We start from the raw sequence: 22716 nt of genomic DNA on the forward strand, positions 1-22716 counted from the left end.
AGAGATGGGGAACTTTTCTCCTCCAAGGGCCGAATGGGATTTGGGATTTGGATATGTGTGTGTCCGTGTGTCTATCTGTGTCTGTGTTTGTGTCTATGTGTGTCTAGATGTATGTTTGTGTGTGTGTGTTCTAGTACTAGGGCTTAAACTTGAGACCTGGGTGCAACTGTTCCTTAGCTTTGTTTGGAGGGGGTGGGTCAGTCATGAGGCTTGAACTCTGGGCCTAAACACTGTCCCTCGGCTTTTCAGCTCAAGGCTAGCTCTACCACTTGAGCCACAGCTCCACTTCCAGTTTTCTGGTGGCTAATTGGAGATAAGAGTCTCATGGATGCTCCTGCCTGGGCTGTCTTTGAACCGTGATCCTTGGATCTCAGCCTCCTGAGTAGATAGGATTACAGGCATGAGCCACCAGCACCCAGCTTCCTTAGCTTTTTTGCTGAAGGCTGTCACTCTACCACTTGACCTACAGCTCCACTTCTTGCTTCTTGGTGGTTAATTGCCATAAGAGTCTCACAGACTTTTTCTTCCCAAGCTGGCTTTGAACCATAATCCTCAGGTCTTAGCCTCCTAAATAGCTAAGATTATAGTCATAAGGCCACCAATGCTCACCAAAGGCACCAATGTCTGTAACATCATTGAGGGACCATAGAAAATTATCAACAAGAGCACCCAATATGTAGCATAGAAGTCTATTCTGTCTTGTGCCAAATGATTTTGAGAGGCTATGCAGCCCTAGATGTTCCCCACCCATGCTCCTGTATTATCCATCCTCCTTGCTGCTAAATTTACATAATTCCAAAGAGATTATTTCTTTCCTATGAACTACTTACTCATGGTTGTATTCTCTACTGCAGAGAAATAGAAATTAAAATACTGAAAAAAGGGATAAGAACAATTTTTTTTGTCAGTTGTGAGGCTTGAACTCAGAACCTGGGTCTATCTCTGAGCTGTTTTACTCAAGTGCTATACCACTTTGAGCCACAGCTCCACTTCCATTTTGTTTTGTTGTTTGCTTTTGTTTTTTGAGTGGTTAATTGGAGATAAGAGTCTCTTGGGCACTTATCTGACCTGGCTGGCTTTGAACCAAGATCCTCAGATCTCAGCCTCCTGAGTAACTAGGATTACAGATGTGAGCCACCAGTGCTAGCATTGTTTTTTTTTTTTTTCTTCCAGAGCTGAGGATTGAACTCAGGGACTTGTACTTGCCAAGCAAGTGTTCTTCCACTGAGCTAAATCCCCAACAAAAACAATTTTTGGAAAAAATTTTGACAGCTGGGCGCCATGGCTCACGCCTGTAATCCTAGCTACTCAGGAGGCTGAGATCTGAGGATCGTGGTTCAAAGCCAGCCCAGGAAGGAAAGGCCATTAGCCTTATCTCCAATAAACCACTCAGAAAACTGAAGTGGCATGCTCAAGTGGTAAAGCATTATCCTTGAGCTGAAGAGCTGAGGAACAGTGCCCCAGGCCCAGAGTTTAAACCCCACGACCAACAAAAAAAAAAAAAAAGAATTTTGACAATGAAATGTCACAAGCCAAGATATGATGAAAAGCACCCATTTTTCTAGAAATGGAGAGAAGCAATATCTATCTATCTATAGATAGATAGATGTTCTGCTATAGATAGATTATATATAGATATATATAGATATATATTTTGCTTCTATATATATAGATAGAGAGAGATAGAGATATACATAGATATATAGTTTTTGTTGGCCAGTCCTGGAGCTTGAATTCAGGGACTGGGCACTGTCCCTGAGACTCTTGAGCTCAAGGCTAGCACTCTACCATGAGCCACAGCGCCACTTCCAGCTTTTTTTGTTTATGTGGTATCAAACCCAGAGCTTCATGCATGCTAGGCCAAGTACTCTACCAATAAGCCACATTCCCAGCCCCAAAAATTTCTTTTTAACCTACCTAGTCCCAGAATTGGTCCACTGTAATAATTCATAGAGCTCAGGCTAACTCATTTACAGATCTTCTATACCATTTGTGTTCTTTGGTCTTACAATTACTGCTTTAAAAGGAATTTTTATCTTTCAAATATAAATAATAGACAAACTTTTATTTGAAATCATTTTGGACTTATAAAACAGTTTCAAAGACAGTATAGAATATTACTATATATTCTTTTTATTCATCTTCTAAACAGCACATTACCAAAATGAAGGAATTAATATTAGTACAACATTATTAGTTTAGAGAATTTACTTGGACTTTTACACTCGTGTTCTTTATCAAAGGTCCCATGCCACAGGTCTAGAATACCACATTACATACAGTCATCATGTCTCTGTAGTTTCTTCCAACCTCTTAATAGTTTCTCTATCTTTGACACTTTATTGTTGTTGGTGGTGGTGGTGGTGGTCATCATCGTCATGGGGCCTGAACTCTGGGCCTGGGTGCTGTACCTGAGCTCTTCAGGTCAAGGCTAGCACTCTATCACTTGAGCCACAGTGCCACTTCCGGCTTTTTCTGCTTATGTGCTACTGAGAAATGGAACCCAGGGCCTCTTCCATGGGAGGCAAGCACTCTGCCACTGAGCCACCTTCCCAGCCTTGACACTTTTTTTTTTGGGGGGGGGGGGAGGTTCCAATCCTGGGGCCTGAACTCTGGGCCTGGGCAGTATCCCTCAGCTCTTCAGCTCAAGGCTAGCACTCTACCACTTGAGCCACAGTGCCACTTCCGGCTTTTTTTGTTTTTGCTATGTGGTGCTGAGGAATCGAACCCAGGGCCTCATGCAAGGCAAGTGCTCTACCACTGAGCCACCTTCCCAGCCCTTGACACTTTTTAAACGGCAGGAATTTTTTTTTGGTCAGTCATGGGGCTTGAACTCTGGACTTGGGCGCTGTCCCTGTGCTCTTCAGCTCAAGGTGAGCGCTCTACCGCTGGAGCCACAGCTTCACTTCCGGTTTTCTAGTGGTTTATTGGAGAAAAGAGTCTCACAGACTTTTCCTCCCCGGGCTGGCTTTGAACTGTGATCCTCAGATCTCAGCCTCCTGTATAGCTAGGATTACAGGCATGAGCCACCGGCGCCCGGCTAAACGGCAGGAATTTTATAGAATGTCCTCCAACTTGAGTTTCTTCATGATTATACTAGGTTTCTGCTGCATGTGCTTCCTGACTTTAATCCTGGCACTCAGATCCAGAGTTCAAGGCCAGCTGGGGCTACATAGCAAGACAAGAAAGAGAAGGAAGGAGAGAGAAGAGAAGTATGCTGAGTTTATGGATTTTGGGGACAAATACTACCAAAGTGTCAAAAGTGGGCTACCTACTGGGCACAGGTGACTCATATCTGTAATCCTTGCTAAAGAAGCCGAGTTAGAAAACAGCCTTGGTGGGAAAATCCATGAGACTCTTATCTCCAATTTAACCACCAAAAAAAACCCTGGAAGTGCTGTAGAGCACTAGCCTTGAGAAGAAAAGAAGACAAAAAAGCCCAGGGACAGTGCTGGACCAACACACACACACACACACACACACACAAAATATAGGCCCTTTTCATCACAGTACATCATATCAGGACCATAGGTTATCAACATGACTTATTACTAGCAGTATTCACTTTGATTAAGGTAGTTAACATTTTCTTAAATCAATACTTCTGGCTTATAATGTAATTAAGAGATTAATGCTACTACAGTTAGAACCCTAAAATACTTCAACATGATTTAATGTTTAAGAAGCCAGTGGTTTGTCCTGGGCCAGTAAGTAATAAAAAGTGTGTAATATTTCGGCCTCCAAGATCTGAGATGCCCACTACCTGCTGACTTTAAATCACAATCTCTATCAACTTTATTTATTTTGGGGGGGGGGGGGGGGGTTCCGGTCGTGGAGCCTGAACTCTGAGCCTGGGTGCTGTCCCTCAGCTCTTCAGCTCAAGGCTAGCGCTCCACCACTTGAGCCACAGAACCACTTCCAGCTTTTTTCTTTTTGCTTATGTGGTGCTGAGGAATCAAACCCAGGGCCTCAGGCATGCAAGGCAAGCGCTCTACCACTGAGCCAACTTCCCAGCCCCTCTCTATCAACTTTAATTTCCTCACTGATTAGGGATATTTTATCTCTCATAAAGATTAAGTAACCTGTGACTCATTTTATAACCATGGAATACTATGCTATTACATTTAGCTTTTGAGTTGCTTACTAGGTACTTTTTTCTTATTGTACAAAAGAACTTTCATAAGTGATATGAAAACACATATGAAAATCCTGCTTAGTCTATAAAATCAAATGTCAACACCACTAGTATAAATGAAAAGAGTCCTTCAAGGAGCCAATCCCTTTCCTTTCTACCTTTATCTATAATTCAATAAAGTAGACTTCCACAAGGAAAGAAGTGATATTGTCCAAAAAGAAATGGACTCATTAGTTGACATATAACTGTAACCTTTCTGTACATCATCTTTATAATAACAATAAAAAATAAAAAACTTCCAAGTTAAAAAACTCTAATATCCTTATTTACATTTCCAAAAGTTAATCATTTACAAACTTCACACTTGAGTTAATAAGACATAAGCATGACTATTATAACAATAACATTCCTAAATCTTTCAAGATAATTATGAATTACTAACTAAAAGAGTGCCCATTCGCCAGGCATGGGTGGCTCACACCTGTAATCCTAGCTACTCAGGAGGCTGAGATCTGAAGATCATGGTTCAGAGCCAGCCCAGGCAGAAAAATCTGTGAGACTCTTATCTCCAATTAACCACCAGAAAAAAGGGCAGTGGTGCTGTGGCTCAAGTGGTAGAGCACTAGCCTTGAGCTAAAGAGCTGAGGGACAGCGCCCAGGCCCAGAGTTCAAGTTCCACAACTGACAAAAAAAAAAAAAAAGTGCCCATGACTACTATAATACCAACAACAAAGGTTGTATTTTAGTAATCATTACTATGTTAAGAGAGAAGCCTATAGCCTCAATGTTATAGAATATTTAACTCAGAATCTTTCTTGTGTATCATATTAGGATATGTTTATTGAGGGAAAATATTTTGAATCTACTTCAATGAACTAGGTTGCAAGAAACAATAGATTTTTTCACCTGAAGTGGTAGTGCACATTTTTATTTTCAGGACTCAGGAGGTTGAGTCAGGAAGGGCCGGGAAGGTGGCTCAGTGGTAGAGCGCTTGTCTTGCATGCGTGAGGCCCTGGGTTCGATTCCTCAGTACCACAAAAGCAGAAAAAAAAAAGCCAGAAGTGGCGCTGTGGCTCAAGTGGTAGAGCACTAGCTTTGAGCTGAAGAGCTGAGGGACAGCGCCCAGGCCCAGAGTTCAGGCCTCACAACCAGACCCAAAAAAAACCAGAAAGAACAAAAGAGGTTGAGTCAGGAGATGGTTACATGAAACACTGTCAAGGAAAAGAAAGAGGAGAAAGGGTGGGAGGGAGGAAGAAAGGGGGGAAGAAAAGAAATACATAAGATTTCCACTGATGGTATTTATGCTTTTGGTGGGGTTTGAACTCAGGACTTCATATATGCTCTCTACCTCTTCAGCCATGCTCTTAGCCCATCACTTAGAGTCCTTAAATTACAATATAACCTCTCTGCTGCCAGTTCTGGTTTACACAAAGCAGAGTAAGCATTAGGGCACCAGCAAATACAGTGTTACAAAAAGAAAAAAAATCCTAAAGAAATTGATTTTTAGCAAAAGCAACTAAAGTTAGTGATCATGGGAAAGCCATGATCATTGTTTCACTCTTGTATTATTTTATATGAATCTCCTTCCATGTTTAGGATCGCCAAAAATCCTAATCCAGAAGGCATGGTGGATGCATGTTTGTCATCCCAGGAAGCTGAGGCAGGAGAAGTACAAGGTCAAGGCCAGCCAGGCATACATAGTGACTTCTAGCGTCTATATCCAAAAATAAAAACTAAATCCAATTCAGTGTGTACATATAAATATTGTTTACTCAGTTATTCAGCAAAATGAATTTATTTCATGAAAATTATAACATATATGGCTTTCTTTTTGTTGTTGCTGGTAGTATGATTGTGTTTGTGGCAGTCCTAGGGCTTGAACTCAGGGCCTGGGAGCTGTCCCTGAGGGTTTTTTTTTTTTTTTTTTTTTTTGCTCAAGGTTTGTGCTCTACTACTTGAGGCCCAGTTCCACTTCCAGCTTTTTGGGATGTGGTTAATTGGGAATTTCCTGCCTAGGCTGACTTGGAACTACACTCCATAGATCTTAGCCTCCAGATTAACTAGGATAACAGGCATGAGCTACAGGGCCTGGAAATATATCGTTACATAAGTACAACTTGATTCTTTCTCATTACAGTATTTTCTGTAAGCAAGAAAACTTAATAAATGCTAGAAGACAATTTTTACACATTGGATACACGCTAGTTATTGCTTATCAGCCAATAGGGTTACTATACCATCACAATTTAGAGCTGTACTAAGCATTTATATAGTTCCTAGGATAATTACAAGCAAATTATTATTACTGGTATCGAAGACTCCTAAATGCTCTCCTTGAAATCTCGAAATATATGTAAGAAAAAAAAGGAGTTAATTTTTGTGTTGTCCCCCCCCGCCCCAACCCTCGATTTACAATTCAGCTTTAGTTACCTTAGAAAAGAGCCCTGGATATTTTTTCTTAAAAAAAAAATCAGTTAAAGAAAACACTACCATATTCGTCCTAGTTTTATCTCTAACAGTCTGTTGCTAGATGATGATCCAGATGTTTCTGACATGTTTACTTCAAGGAGCTAGGTACAGATGTTGCTTGAGGATATATATGTCGTTGGCTGGTTCTGATTAGAAAACTTGTCATTTTTCTCTTGTTTGGTTTCATTTTGGCCACTGGGTGCAGCATACAACCGTGTTTTTAAGGGCATAAATATATAAAAAGTCTGCTAAAAGAAAAAGAAGTACAGAAAATTGGTGTTGGGTGACTTAAATAAATGACTGAGATTGAGATAATTCCTTAACATTAGGACACCCTTCCCCCCCTCAACCAAAAACAGACCAAGCCCCAATCTCAGTAGTGAAAGAGAAAACTTGGTCCACAAAACAATAGCTTTGTTAGAAAATACTTCCCATGACTCATTTTAAGTTTTGAATTAATTACTTTTCTCCCTTTCATCCAAGAATAGAAACTGTTCCCGTTTTCCAGTCCCTGGATATGGATTTCACAGAGTTGGTTACGATTTCTTAAAATGCCTTTTGCTTTTGGTACCAAAAACTCAGTCTTTTACAGACTTTTGCTTTTTTGGAGCTCTGCGCTGGTCAGCCGGCTTCCTCTTTGGCCCTCCAGTTCTAGTTTTGGCAGGTGCCAGGCCGAGGGCCCGGGCCGGGAGCGGGAGGACGAATTTACCCAGTGCGCGCGTCCAGGGAGGGGGAAAGGCGGACGCTGCAGGCCTGGCCGCTCGAACTTGGCGAGCCTGGCCCGGGAGAGCGGGCCCCTCCCCGCTACAGCAGGGGAAAGGCTCCCTCGGCTACGGCCGGCTCCCGCTTTCCAGCAGCCAGCGCACCGGGCCTCTAGGGCCTTTCGGCCCTTCACGGCCCCACAGCCTCCTTGAGAAACTCCCCAGTCCCCGCCCCGGTACGGCTCTGCTCAGCCTGAGGTTGCACACCGCGAACTCCAGCCCGCCCGCCTGCCAGACGAGGAAGGCCGGCCCCGCTCCGCAGTGCAGAACCCCGCTTCAGCAGAGGCGGCCCCTCGGAGCTGGCCGGCGAGAAGCAGCGCCGCGGAACCGCCGGAGGGTGGTGGGGAGCGCCGAAGCGGGAGGAAGGGCTCTGGGTCGGGGAGGCGGAGCGCGCGCCGCAGCCGGACCCAGCGCCACCAGGGCGGAGGGCGGGGCGGAGGGCGGTGCCCGGGCTTCCCGCTCCCGCGGCGCAGCAACTCGGCCGAGCCTCCTTAAAACTCTGCCGTTAAAATGGGGGCGGGTTTTTCAACTCAAAAAGCGCTCAATTTTTTTCTTTTCAAAAAAAGCTGATGAGGTAGGAAAAAAAGGGAGAAGAAACCGGCACCATCTCTGCAGAGGCAACAGAAGCAGCAATTGTTTCAGGGGGGTGGGGGGGAAGAAAGAAAAGAAGCCAGGAAAGGAGAGAAGGAAAAGACCTAAAAGAGGGACGACGCTCTAGTGCCTGTAGGGGTGAAGGGAATCGGGACCCGCGATTTTGGGGGGACTAACTACAAAAGAAACTGTCACTGGCAGCGCTCCGACGCGGTTCGCCCCTGGGCACAGCTGGCTGGCAGCGGTCGGCGGCTTAGGCTAGGGGACACTGACCGGGGGACCGAGGAAAATTAGCCAAGTGGCACGGGGCGCCGAAGCTGCTGGGCTCTCGCCAAGAGGTTGGCGGGACTGGTTGCACCCTGGAATTGTGGCGACCCCCGGTCCTCAGAGCCTGGCCAGCGTTCCCCCGGACCTTCCCCATCTCCAGAGGCCCTCCGACACCCGGGAAAAGAAGGAAAGGACGGAGACGGCGGCCACTCGATGAGCGACTCCATAAACGGGCTGAGCTAGCCCGGGCGGAGGCGGGAAGTTGCCGGTGAGCTGCCCCCGGCAGCAGCGATGCTGCGGCGAGCCGCCCCCACAGCCTGAGCCTCGCAGCTACCTCCCCGGTGTCTCCCCTCCTTCTTCGGACTGCCGGGAGTCCCGGGACCCGGTGGGGCAGGCATGACGGGCTTGCCGGGGGCCTGCCGCGCGCCCCGCAGCCTCCCGAGACTGGCGCCGAGCCCGGCTCCCACGGCCTCTGAGGCTCGGCGGGGCTGCGGCAGCACGGCGGGCGGGCTCCAGAGTCTTCCCGCCCGGCGTTAGCCCCCAACAGGGCCCGGTCGGGACTGAAGGCTCCCCGGGAGAAGTTGAGCACGCTCGGGAGCCCCTGAGACCTGCTCCTTGAGGGCCACGGAACTGCTTCTGCCGTCTGCCTTTGGCGATCATCTTTAACCCCCGGAGCACGTCAGCATCCAGCCCACCGCGGCGCTCTGCGGTCCGCCCTGGACTCGGGATTCTGCGAGCCGGATGGAACCCGAGCCCCTCCGAGGACCGGCCCCTGAAGTTCTGGCTCCAGTCACCACCGCGAACCAGGGTGGGTCAATACCTTTTCTTCACCCCAAATGCCTTTTCTTCTGCGGTATTTTTTGAGCTGGACCTCGTCCCTAAGAGTCTACACACGTAGTCCTCCCACCGCTCCGAGGCGTAGGTACGTGACAGCTCTGCCTGCATCTCTGGTCCAGAGTGCTTACTCCAGAATGTCTGTGTGTCTGGGCTGGGGGTGTCGGGGTGGGGGGAGGATCATCAGAATTCTTCATAGGGGTTAAGCTAAAGAGAGCGGAGGCGCCCCTCTCCAATGGCTCAGTTTTGCTGAATAATCACGTGTGAACCGAGGGGCGGGCTTTTGGCAGGCAGATCTTACTAGTATTTACTACCAAGCTCTACTCCAGATTAACCATCCCAGTCCTTCTGTCAGTCTTCGATGCCATCATGCAGCCTGGTTAGGAGCAAAGGAATCGGGGGAGGGGGGGCGGGGGGCGAGAGAGAGTGAGAGTGAGAGGAAAAACAACTAATTCATCTTTTCCCGATCGTCAGGACCCTAAAGAATGGCCGAGCCTTGGGGGAACGAGTTGGCGTCCGCAGCTGCCAGGGGGGACCTAGAGCAACTTACTAGTTTATTGCAAAATAATGTAAACGTCAATGCCCAAAATGGATTTGGAAGAACTGCGCTGCAGGTTGGTATCCAGAGAGGTGGGGGAAAACAGGTTAAAAACGTTGCCTACGTGAACCGGGTTTCTAGAATGACAGTATTTAAGCTTTTAGGGGTACCGATTTTCACTGTTATTTTTTAAAGCCTCCTTGGTTGCCATATTTTATATCTTTAAGAAAGGATCCAACTCCCCAAAATGACGTATTTTGAAGAAACTCGTCAAATCCAATAACATCCTCGATATCAAAAGGATCCTAGATTTTGGAATGTTTGTGTCTGTGTGTGTGTAAGGCGGTGGGGATTTTAAAGTATTCGCAGCAGCACCGAGGTCTATTTGTTTGGTTTTGTGTTGTTTTAGACAGTAGTGTAAACACATTGTTCTGATTATTATTCGAAGTAAATACACCGCTATTAGTGGCTTTAGGTACTTTGCCCCTAATTGACTTTAACGCTAATTTTCTTAACTGCTAGTAAGGGTGTTTTTCCTTCAAATGCTTCATGTTTTGACGAACGACCTTTCCTGGTTTGGAAGGGGCAGCCTGGGCACGGGGACAGGATGTACATTTCACAGTTAATATAATACCATCCACCCATTTAGGGGTGAGAAGAAATAAAAGCTGAGTTTTCTAATCAGAGGTTAGGTACAGTGTTTTTGTCCCTGCAGTCATGCCGTGGTATGCTCTAATTTTCAGTAATTAGATTTACAGGCAACAATTGACACATGTGAAGCTGCCAAGTATATACCTGATAATATTTTTTTTCTCCTCCAAAAGTTATCATGTAACTTAGTTTAGAGGCTTAAAAGCAGAAGAATGGAAAAGGAGTTGTATCAGAGTTCTGATGATATTCTTATTCCGATGCTGCTTTTGAAAACACATTAGGGAGGCTTTTAGAGGGTTTTGTTTCGGTTCTAAAATTGAAATTTTTGCTGGAAGGAGATATCACAAGGTCAACACAATCTGAATATTTTAAAATCAGAATTCACTGGCCTTGCAAACATTTTAGCATTAATAAAGCATATGCATATTATCTTACATTTTTATCTTGTTTATCTTGTTTCAGGTACATTCAGTAGGAAGAAGATTTTTTTTCTTTTCCTACTTATTAGTTTTGAACAGGCGTGGTGGTGATAGTAATGCCACAAATTTAATACATTGAAAAGTTTCCTAAAGAAAAGTCAAAAGATTAAAATAATCTCACAAAGAATGAGCCACTTATCCACTGTTCACAATAAGAGCTTATAGGATTTTGATGAACTGAAGACTGGACAAGGAATACTATTTTTAAAATTTTTTGAAAAACATTTTAATGTAACTCTGCAATCTTGTTTATATTAACAGACTTATCAAGATAACAACACCCACTTAATGTGGCTTAGCTTTAGTAATATAATGAAACACATGAACAAACAAGAGTCTCAAGGCTTATTTTCAGTATGCATAATCCGAATTGAAGTTGTGACCTAAGAACTTTCTTCAATACCATTACTAAAATTACTATTGTTTTCTATGAAAGATAGCGATTTTTCTTCTATAATTATATTTACTTAACTCAATTGCTAATGCTTGTTCTCCCTTCCTAGTGTTTTTCAGTCTGGATAATATCAAAGGCCTTAGTTGTACATTTGCTTTACACAGATCCAAGGTGTCTGTCTCTTGTTCTTCTCATTCTAGATGAGAAAACTTGTGGCAAAAAATTAAGAGTCATTAACTTTTAATAACTAAAAAGTATAGTTCATAAAAGTTCTTGAAAAATTAATAAGGTGTCATTTTTACCACTGCCCTAAAAAAAGGCCTAAAAGTTCACAGTTTTATCAACAGAGAAACTTATTATCTTGACTATCTATATAGTTTACATTTATAAAATGTTACTTTAAGTACATTTTATTACATTACTTAGTTTGTGATTACTAAAGAAAACATTTTAAAAAGAGAAATCAATTTTGCATATATTTCCAATTATTATTTGACTTAATAAACAATGAATATCTACTATACAACCTATTTATTATAAATGTAGATTATTATAAATATAGCTAATATAAATGCAATTAGTTAAAATGATGAAAATTTTTAGGGTGTTAATGACAGTAATGTTTTTCATGACTAAATTATAGACTTTATACTTATATGCTATTCAAGATAATTTTAATTATGAGAGATCGACATGCCTTATTAAACTGAAATATAATCAAACAACAGTAAATAAGTGTTCATGATATAAATTTGCACTTTCCTAACAAACTTTAGAGTTTTAAGGTATTAGCAGTTTACAAATAGTTATTCCTAAATGCCTATAATAACTATAAAAGGAAATAAGACAAGCTCACCAATTGATTATTAAATAGGCTCAAACCACAAGACAAATCCATCTGTTTCTCCAACATATATTAAATATCTTCTTTTTTCTTTTGCTCTTTTGCATATCAGGAGGCTAGTTAGAATTCTGAGAAACAGTGAATAATATAATTTGATGACTATTTTTTTCTTTTCAAGAACAGTTGCCATACAGTCATTTCCTATCTAATACAAGGCATAACATGAACCTAGTTTAAGATAAATTGATATAAAAACAAGCAGTGTAGAACACTGTGGCTTATTTAACACCTTAATAATCAGTAACATTCTGTAATTTGAAATGAATTCTAAGCACTGAATGGGTAGCCAATATGAAGTAGACTGCAAAGAAAGAAATTTAAGTGTTTGGAAATTTGTGAAAAATAACCAGTTAAGAAAATTTCAGTTTTACACTAGGTGGCCTTTGAGGTTTTAAAGAAACCCATCGTCCTTATTTGCTTTTAGCAGCTATTTGTAAAGTAAATTTTACTCACGTTTGGTTTTCCAGAATTAATACCCCAGGCATATTTTATGTGCATGGAAAGGCAAACAGGAGGTTATTTAAATCCCATATTTCTTCTATTTTAAGGAATTCATGAAAGAAACTACACAGCTCTTCTTAGAAGATAAAAACTTGAGTTATCCATGAAATTTATAAAGGTGCACAAATTATATTTTATTGATCAACTTATCCTATACCATGGCCCATTTAAGATATTCAATCAATTAGAGATGCTTATTTTTACTTTTTCTAACTAGTACTTTCTGGCCACTATGCCCTTCAACTCTATCCTACAAGTCTCCCCCAAGTATTCCATCAGTAGCAGTTAATAATTTGAAGTATTCCTCTAGCATGAGCACTTGAAGTATTCTACCACTTTTAAACTTCTTTTCTAGGTAATGAAACTTGGAAATCCTGAGATTGCCAGGAGACTACTACTAAAAGGTGCTAATCCCAATTTGAAAGACGGAACTGGTTTTGCTGTCATTCATGATGCAGCCAGAGCAGGTTTCCTGGACACTTTACAGACTTTACTGGAGTTTCAAGCTGATGTTAACATCGAGGATAATGAAGGGAACCTGCCCTTGCACTTGGCTGCCAAAGAAGGCCACCTCCCAGTGGTGGAGTTCCTTGTGAAGCACACAGCCAGCCATGTGGGGCACCGGAATCATAAAGGAGATACCGCTTTTGACTTGGCCAGGCTCTATGGGAGGAACGAGGTCATTAGCCTGATGGAGGCAAATGGGGTGGGGGGAGCCACAAATCTGCAATGAATGTGAGGAGAGCTTTTGCACATTACTTCTATTGTGTCAGTTAATTGATTGCCTGTCCTATTTTTAACATCATTTGTTAAAATATATAGTTCTTCATACTTTAAGAAGCTAGTTAAATCTTTGAAACTATATAAGTGGAACTTTTACTAGAGTCTTAATGAGTATATTTAAGCAGTATCTTTTTCACTTGCAAAATCCTTATTTCTAACATGTAATTGCAAATAAGTGTTGGCTTTCTTCTGAATATTTTATTTTTCCTTAACTTTTTCCTTGCTTATCCTTTTGCCAGTCTTGATCTCCCTGAATGGCAGAAATGTAAAATTACACAATGTTTAAGTATTAAACTAAAATACAAGCACCAGTTTGGGGGGAACAAAGACATTTAGCCAGAAAACTGTATAAATTACATATAAAGGTCATAACTATTTTAGAGTTTTTGAAATAATAAATGTAGAAACTTTTGCAATAAATAAATAAGTCACTCTTCCATATGGTACTTGGTTTTCACAAGACTTTTTAGCAAATGAGTATATTTTGGGAAACATGTTTAGCTATGACTAAAAATTGAATGAAAGAGAAATATCTCAAGATATATCTCCAAGAGAATTTTCCAGCAACTGCTATTTATCCTGTCATATTAATTAATAATTGTCACCAAGAGATTTTAATGCACTGACCACTTTTAATACTTTATAAAGTGCCACATGAGCAAATATGTTTTATGTGAAAAGTCCCCTCCTCCTGCTTTATAAACTCTCTGCCCTCACTTCAAAAAGAACAAAATACTTCAAGGTTTATTGAAGGGCATGGTTCTGACGCCTTTCCTAACAAGGACTGGAACGATTGCAGGCAAGTCGTTTATAAAGCTTTTATTTTTCATTATTATATAAAAATATATAAAAGGAGAAGGTAAAACTTTTTTTTTCATTTTTGGACTAAAACTTGCATTCCTTAAGATGAGTGTAACAAGACTTTCCCTTCTGCCACCTTTAAGCACAAGTTACTAAATTTATTTTTGATGGCGGCATGAAATTAAACTAAGACATTTTTTTAAGCAGACTGAACAAGCTTATTTGAAACCAAAAGAAAAGCCATGAAAGAAAGTGGGGAGATATAGGGAGACCTCCATTCAGAGAGAGGCCCCAAAGAGGAGTCCCAAAGACATATTTTTTTAAAAAAAGTCCAAATTGAGATTGTTTTAGAGGAAAAGTTGTATTTTGACTTAAAGAATACACAAAATATATTGCTTTAGTAAGCTGAATAGTTTCCAAGCACACTATTATTGAAAGCAATTTTAAAAAACTCTTACAAGTTATCAACTACATAGATGAAAGCTTTTGAATTTGAAATTCAGCTTAATGATCCTTACTCTCCATATCTCAGCATTTGCTTTATCACATACTGTAAAAATTGCCTTTAGGGGTTTGATAATTCATATATAAACGCACAGGACATTGATAAAGCAAAAGAGAAGAAGTACAGCAACTGCTTTGTTCTTTCAGATCGTACCACCATACCATAGAGAGGGAGGAAGCGCATCTCTTATCAGCCTAAAATTTGCTAGGCATTAAACATCTCCACTTTTGTCTGGCTTGTCTCAGGAAGTAGCTTTGCTAATCTAAGTATTTTAGAAATGAGTTATCTAGCCCCTTCTAGGAAATTGGAAAAGCCATTATTCAGTCTTTCAAAAACCTCAACAGTACTTAGTAAAACAATTTTTAATATGCCAGAATGTATAGGATGGAAGAGATGGCGCTACAGAGTTAAAATGAGGTCTGATTTGCAAGGAGCTTTATGAGGGAGGCGTCTGAATTTATTCAGGTGCTGGGAGTGAGGTGGCTAATTCAATGCTTCCAGCCCAGAAGATGTTGCTATAGAAAGTGTGGAAGACACAAAGCAGAGATGCGCTCACAAATTCAGTTCTTCACTGAGCGCACAGTCTTCAGGGAAACGGGTTTAGCCTTTGCGCAGTAGGCTAAAACTCAGCTCACAAACCTGGAACAAGAGCGAGGCGCTTCCAGGACCTGACTACCTGCTGGTCCCCAAGCCACTAACCAAAGTGAATTTTTTTTTAATCATATTCCAGTAATGAATCAATGACATTGCTGCATCTAGCAGTAGCGTGATGAGCTCAGGCACACACACACGCACACACACACACTCACACACACACACACACACCACGCTGGGTATCCCGAACACATGCAGTGTTCAGGGCTGAGGAAACAATTCACTTAACAATATGATACATTTCCCTTATCATACTAATCAAACGAACACGGTAGAAACCGTAGCCCAGAACTGGTTTCAAAATCTCAGTTCTCAAAAAAGAAAACAAATAAATAAAGTGCTTTCGGCTTTTGACGGTGATGCAAGTAATTGCCCAGAAGCGCTGGGGGGAGGAGGGGGGGAAATCAGTGCTGGAGGGAAGGCTGGTCCTGTGGTCCTTTCTGACTGTCCTAAGCTACCTCTGTCAAAAGGCTACAGGGAGGGAAAAGTCTCTGTTTTAGTCACTGGAGACTTTTTTTTTCTTTTACACAGTAGTTCCATGAAAACATCCACGCAGGGACCTAGTGAGAGGCTGGAAACAAACTTTCCGCCTGAGGCCAGGAGGAAACCTCTGCCCCGTGCAACTGTGGAGTTGCTGCGAAGACATCCTTTCTATCCTTTTGAAACCCTTTCTTCAGACTTAACTCCGGCCCCAAGGAGCCCAACTGAGAAAGCAGGAGCCCGGGGCGCCCTCCAGGGCGCGCAGAAAGCCCGGGGTGGGGGTGGGGGAGCTTCAAAACCGTTAGCTCGCTTTGCCCCCTCCCTCTCTAAGGTTTCTTTTCTCTTCCTGTCCAAATATTTCAAATTTCCGCGCCTTAAATAACAGTCTCTTTTTATTTAGTTAGTTTTCCCCGACAGGTTTGGCCCTCGGCTTGGCTCTGTCCACCTCCGGGTCCGGGATGCCTGCAGCAGTGCCCTGGTGCTGAGCCCACCGCCCTGGCCCCCCGGGACCCAGCCCGCACGGAACCGGCGCGCCCACCGGAGCCACAGCCCCCTCCCGCTGCGACCTCGTTTGACCCGGCTGTCCGGGCTCGCGGAGCCACGCAGGCCGCCCTCACGCCCAGGCCGGCCGGACGCCTGCCGGCCTCTCCTGCGCCACTGCCCTCCCTGGACTTGGGAGCGTCCTGGGCTTTGGGCTGAAAACCCCGTGGCCTAGGAGCAGCGGAAGGGCGAGCAGCGGACGAGGCGCGTGGCGCGAGCCGGCCCCAGTCCCCAGCGCGAGGGTAACCTTGGAGGCGCCCCGGCCCTCGGAGAGAGGGTGAGTGAGTGCGTGCGTGCGTGCGTGCGAGCCAGCGAGCGTGCGCGGCAGCCCCGGCCGCCCCGGGCGAGCTGGCGCACCGCTCGGCGGGGCGGGAGGCGGGAGCTGGGGCAAGGGCGGGGGAGTGGGCCTCCGCTACCGCGCCCGCGAGCTGCGGGGTACCCCCAAACTGCTGGGACCCGGCTTCCCGTCCTCTCCTGGGCCGCCATTTAGACCCTCGGAACCCCCACCCTCCCACACCCTGGGGAGCTGTGCCTGCGGACTGGGGCCGGAGCGAGCGGGCCGGTGAGCGCCTCGCTCTCCGCGGAGGTGAGCTGGCGGCGGGAGCGGCCGCAGCCCCTCGGTGCGCGCGCCGCCTCGCCCGGTGACAGCTGAGGACAGCCGGCTACCAGTCCGGCGTCCAGCTGCAAGGAGGCGAAGACCTCCCGGTCTGCTCAGCCCCCTCCGACGGCTAGGAAGGTTGCGCTCTGGCTTGGCCTCCCCGACTACAGTGACTTCGATGACGTCCGCGACTGAAAAGGCACGATCGTGTGGAAAAGACCCTCAGCCCCCCAACCGTGAATCCGAGGCTACGCATGCACACCAAGTCTTATTTTTTTGTTGTTCTGTTATTTTTTTTTCCTAATCCAGAATAGTTTAGGAAGTGCAGTGGGTCTCTTTAGCTTCTGTCTCCAAAGAATCACAGTTCCCCAGACCTGGATATATGAAGGTTCCAGGGAGATGCCTTGCTATCCACTGTAGAGCCATTGTGCGAAGTCAGGTGTTAGGATGTGAATTTAGAATTTTCTGTGTTTTTAATTCTCACAGATTTTTTTTTTAAAGCTCAGTAACATCCAACAAGTGAGCAAAGGTTACCCTGCCTCCACAGCACCTGCAAAAGCACTACTGGAACTCACATATTTTTTCTTTCTGAGTTTTAAAATGGCTTCTGAACCATCCAGAGGTATCAGTACAGAAGAGGAGCGGACAGGAGGCAAAAGGAGTTTGCACATTAAAAAAAAGAAAAATCAACCTACAAAGATACTATTATTATACTGAAAGTGTTCCACATAACCCTCCTTCTCTTCCAGCTTTCATCATCCCTCAAGGATTTTAGCATAGCCCTGCTTAACTTCATATACAGGCCTTTTCTCTTCCCTCACATCCTTCCACCCCAACCAAAAAACACAAAACAACCAGCCAAAAATATCAGCTCTTTTGGGGAGGAAGTAAGAAACCACCAATCCCTATCCAACAACACTTCATTTATTTTGAGCACTAAGAAGAAATCATACAATCAGTGCTATGAAAGAAATAGTTTACCTAGGACTCAAACACATTTAATTGGTATAATTAAGGTGATAGTGCCTTTTAACATGAAAATAATGGGACACTTTCTGGGAATCACTAAATGATAAACTCAAAATTCTTCTTGGGCATATTTGGAGACAGAGGTTTCTGCTTTTAGTATGTCATCAGTTCTTAGAAAAAAATAAAACTGGTATTTTATCTTGACCATATATAAAGCAGTATCATGCTAACTAAATTTATTTTAGCTATATGCTTAAGATGTTCTGATTAGTTACATGAATGGGGAAAGCTCACATGTACAGGAAAACTGTCATTTTCATAATGCTGGATTTTTAAACTTAGAGATACAACCAAATTACTCAACACAGCCTTATCAAAAACAGTCCTCTCTCCTATTCCTTCTCAGTGGACACTTTGCACACTTACTAGAAAAGAAATCGGAGTTTTTAAATGTGTGCTTTGGAAACATGACTTAATAAAATTAAAACACAGATCTTTAGGAATAATTATTTGGCTATTCTGTGTACAATTAATGTCTCTCCTCTTACAATCTGGAGAAACTGTAGTATACATTTGGGCCCTTTAAGAACCTAGATAATTCTTATACTTTTCATCTTTATATTTATTTTTATTAAAATTATTGTCTTCAATGACTCAGCAGCATTCTAATGTCCATGCTACTAATTTAAGACTTCAGACATTAGACAAGAAATGTAATCACTACCTTACTTATGTAACTGTAATCCCTTTGTACATCATTTTGACAATAAAAAAAAGACTTCAGACAAAATCAGGCTATTTTAAAATGACATGTGTTTATTCTTGGTCAGAATTTGGAGCAGATATGATTAACTTAAAGGCCTAGAATAATTTACAAATCAATAATAATACAATGTGGTGATGATTCAAGATGGAATAGAAATATTCATATATTAAAAGACCTGCTTACATTATTATGTTAAGCAGCACCTAATGATTAGCAGTATAATATTCTCCATCTCAATATCAAATAAGAAATAATATATGTCATGGTATGTTTTCTGTGAAGGATAATTCCATTTACTAATCATGAGGGAAAAATAAGCAATCATTCCAATCTCTTCTTCAAAACTAAGTAAAACATAATTAAGAACAGTAGTTTAAAAAATATTTTTTTCTTTAACTTTTTTTTTTAGCTTTACAGTTGAGCTTATGAGCAAAAAGTAGCATGCAGGAAGAGATTTACAATTTTTCTTATTCCTCTTTCTTTAACCATCTCTCCCTCAAGTTTCAAAAAATTACCTAATTTTTAAATATCATAGTAATTGTCCTTATAAATTCAAATTTATCATAGGCTTCTAAGCCAAAAAGCACAGTCTATTCTTTAATTAAAATGAAGGTAAGTGTAAAAACTGTGGGTATAAAGTTATAACAATTGCATGTTTATGATTGAAATATCAATTAACTACAAGCTAAAGTATTTACTATTGTGTCTTATGGTAAGACTTTTAACATAGACTCAAGATATAGAGAGAACTTAAATGTAATTCTGGTCTTCCAAAGGCAATTTGGTATATTTTAATTTACCATACTAAATTTACCATGCTAATTATCTTAACTAGTAAAAGCTAAATGTTAATACTTATAGAAGTAGGATATAAAAGCCCAAGTTATTTAAAAAATAAATTACTCAAACAGGTAAATTAAATATTTTCACTTTAATGTTCATTCTTTTATAGTTATCTTTTACACTTGGAAAAATATTCTATGTCTCTCTGTAAGTATATAGATGGTACTAAGCAGAGATTCAAAATAATGGTTTTTGGTCCTATATGAGTAATTTTTACATATGTATATTAATGTAAGATATTTCTTACTGAAGTTCAGTGCTATGAAAATGCATATTTGGAACAAAACCTATCAATTTATCTCACTTTACATTTAAGATACTATAATACTCCACATAAAATAAGCTGATAATATTTTAGACATAGGAGACACCATTTTCACTCATGATGCAGGAAAGGATATAAGTTAAAGTCTTAGAGCCAAGAATACTGATATATATCTGAGTTCTATCATTTATCTCAGATTCTTGTCATGAGGCAGGTATATAAACAAGCCACTAAATACCAACAGCTTAGAAATATTAAATATTACAAATACAATTGTGAAGATGAGAGTGGGAAGAATAGATGTTTTCAATGCTTTAGATATTCATGATTAATTAAATATTAATTACATGTTGGGTAATTTACTAAGGAATACAGAAGCAAGGATAAAACAAGACAAGTAAAAGATACTCAAGAATAAAAAACCAGGGCAAATACATCTAAAAATATTGCTTTTATTACATCATCATAATAAACATAAGCAAATTAATTTTTCTTACATGGACAGTTTCCTGTGATGTTTTCTATATTTTCTTTTGGATAATATTTTTAAAACACAGAACTAGAACAAAATCTCTAATTTATAGTTATATGTATAAATTATATCTATTTATTTCTACATACAACAGACACATGTTCTGTCCAAAGATAGCAAGCTCAGCACCATTCTGAAGGAGTTAGTGAATGCAGCTGGACATCTGAACTAGACGAAAGAGCAATTCAGTGTGAAACCACAGCAAGGCCACTTAGAAGAAAGCACTGAACAGGATGCATGCTGATTATTGTGCTTAAAGTAAGGAAATGTCTCTAAGTCCATATAAATTGCCTAACATATTTGAAATATATCATGTCCCTACTGTAATGATACATTATTCTATACAAAAGCAGCTGTAAAAGACGATATAACAGATCAACATAACTGATGTCACAGGAAAAATATTAAAGTGACAATATAACAAAGAATTACATATAACATAAGTTGACAGTCAATGGTTGTATTGAAGTTCTTTCTTAAAAGGCTTAATAATGTTTTGAAGATTTTTAAATTGAGCCAGGTATGTAAATAAGTGGCAGAGTACTTGCCCACCAGGCGTAAGGGCCTGGGTTCAATCTTCAGAACACACACACACACACACACACACACACACATACACACACACACCAATCCTAGTATGTTAAACATTTAAAATGCATGGCTTTTCAAACATATGATTATCTATAAACAACACATTTATTAATATTTTAATTTTTAAAAATTCCATCAAAATCACTACAAAAATAATTTTTAGTTCACTGGAGCTCATAAAAAGAGCTTGTACCATATACTAAGATCAACAAATAGTTTCTTACCACCAGCATAAAAGAATTTTTAATGATCCATGCTTTCAAAGGAAAATATCTTGGCAAATTACCAAGATGAAAATCTGGTACTTTTTAGCAGCACTTTTTCTTTACTCCCACAAAGAGATTACATTCAGAATCAATGTAAGATTAAGTTATCATCTCTACATTATATAGAATTTATATTCTATATAGTATTCGTAACCCCTTCATGAATTGGGATTTTTTAAAAATCCCATCTTACAAATCAGGATATTCAGATATGATAATCAGTAAGCGAACCTGTCTATGGATATGGGCTACCAATTTAAAGCATAAATACATGTCTTTTTTTGTTGTTACACAGATGGAAAGACCTTTCATAAAAATTGCTACAAATCCACCAACATAATTATGGTTATCTAGTAGGCATATGATTTGGGGACTAATTATATCTGAGGCTTTTCATATCTGTAAAATTGGAGTAATAGTATCTAATGTTTTAAATAATATATGAAATAAATGTGTAGAAAGTTCCTTTTACCCAATAAGCTTTTTAAAAACCTCAGGCATTGTTATAGGAATACAAAGTAGCAGAAAATCTACTCCTAATCTAAGAACTATTTGTTTAAATAAAGTTCCCATATGGCATACACACAACCGGAAATCAAGTAAGGTGTAAGAAAGTGTATGGTACTAAGTGGTATAGATTGCATGGAAAGGCAGCCTTATTTGCAAAAATCTAGCTCAGTTAATTACACTGATCTAAGTTTCCCATCATGGAAACTCCCTTACTGGAAAGAAAAAGGAAAACCTTCCTCAAAATAATTGTCTTTCGCTCTTATAATCTCTGAGAATGTGCATTCTTAACAATATAACAGGTAAACAGGAAATTTATAATAAAAATATGCATAAGTAAGTTTTGAAAGGTATTTTTCACTATTTTGGAGTAAGTGAATATGGTACTCTGATCAAAATAAGAACAGAAAAATAACAAGTTTCATAATCATTACAAAAAATAGGATCTATAATAAGTAGTCAGGGGCTTGGAATGTGGCTTAGTGGTAGAGAGCTTGCCTAGCATGCATGAAGCTCTGGGTTCGATTCCTCAGTACCATATACACAGAAAAAGTTGGAAGTGGCACTGTGGCTCAAGTAGTAGAGTACTAGTTTTGATCAAAAGAAGCTCAGGGACAGTGCCCAGGCCTTGAGTTCAAGCCCCAGGACTGGCAAAAAAAAAAAAAAAAAGTAGTCAGCATGGGATAGTTAATGGCTTTAAAGCCAAATAAATTTTACTTCTGTCACTTATTATGTATGTCACCTTGAAACTGGTAAGATATACTTTGTCATTTATAAAATGAGCATTAACATTTATTTTACAGAATTGTAATACTTACAAGTAATATTCATTAATAAATCATTTCAAACTCTAATACAGGAAGCTTTGAAGTTTATATACAGATTTCCTGAGATGTAGATTTAGTTATGTTAGTCAGGAAAAAAGAAAATCTTAAGTACTATAGCTTTGAATAATGCAGACATTTTTGGATTAAAATTGGTTGGTTGTAGGGCTTGAGCTCTGGGCCTGGATGCTGTCGCTCAACTCTTCAGCTCAAGGCAACCAGTCTACTTGAGCCACTGTGCCACTTCTGATTTTCTGGTGGCTAATTG

General features: G+C 40.9%; 2 protein-coding genes across 4 annotated transcripts in view; both read left to right on the plus strand.

Annotated features, from left to right (window-relative positions):
- Positions 1-8774: 8774 nt before the first annotated feature.
- Positions 8775-13753, plus strand: Cdkn2c (cyclin dependent kinase inhibitor 2C). Of its 3 annotated transcripts, none has more exons than XM_042682683.1 (3): positions 8775-9031; positions 9532-9671; positions 12880-13753. In XM_042682683.1, the coding sequence occupies exons 2-3, from the start codon at positions 9543-9545 to the stop codon at positions 13255-13257; spliced, it is 507 nt and encodes a 168-aa protein (XP_042538617.1). In that variant the 5' UTR covers positions 8775-9031; positions 9532-9542; the 3' UTR covers positions 13258-13753. The 3 variants fall into 3 exon arrangements, with proteins under 3 accessions (XP_042538617.1, XP_042538630.1, XP_042538623.1); XM_042682696.1 differs by lacking the exon at positions 8775-9031 and adding an exon at positions 9048-9145; XM_042682689.1 differs by lacking the exon at positions 8775-9031 and adding an exon at positions 9335-9436.
- Positions 13754-15159: 1406 nt separating this feature from the next.
- Positions 15160-22716, plus strand: part of CUNH1orf185 (chromosome unknown C1orf185 homolog) — an 81354-nt gene continuing 73797 nt past the window's right edge. Inside the window, exons 1-3 of the mRNA XM_042674590.1 lie at positions 15160-15227; positions 15799-16022; positions 16330-16564. Coding sequence (XP_042530524.1) covers positions 15160-15227; positions 15799-16022; positions 16330-16564 — 527 coding nt within the window. The remainder of the gene's footprint in view (positions 15228-15798; positions 16023-16329; positions 16565-22716) is intronic.

Source organism: Dipodomys spectabilis, unplaced genomic scaffold (assembly GCF_019054845.1).
Source record: "Dipodomys spectabilis isolate Male_0828 unplaced genomic scaffold, ASM1905484v1 ptg000002l, whole genome shotgun sequence".
In the NCBI taxonomy this organism is placed as follows: Eukaryota; Metazoa; Chordata; class Mammalia; order Rodentia; family Heteromyidae; genus Dipodomys; species Dipodomys spectabilis.

Excerpts from the sequence above, each read along its gene's own strand:
- Cdkn2c (XM_042682683.1), top strand. The coding sequence starts at position 9,543 with ATGGCCGAGCCTTGGGGGAACGAGTTGGCGTCCGCAGCTGCCAGGGGG. Across the intron at positions 9,672-12,879 it reads TTGGAAGAACTGCGCTGCAG|GTAATGAAACTTGGAAATCC; the intron begins GTTGGTATCCAG and ends CTTCTTTTCTAG.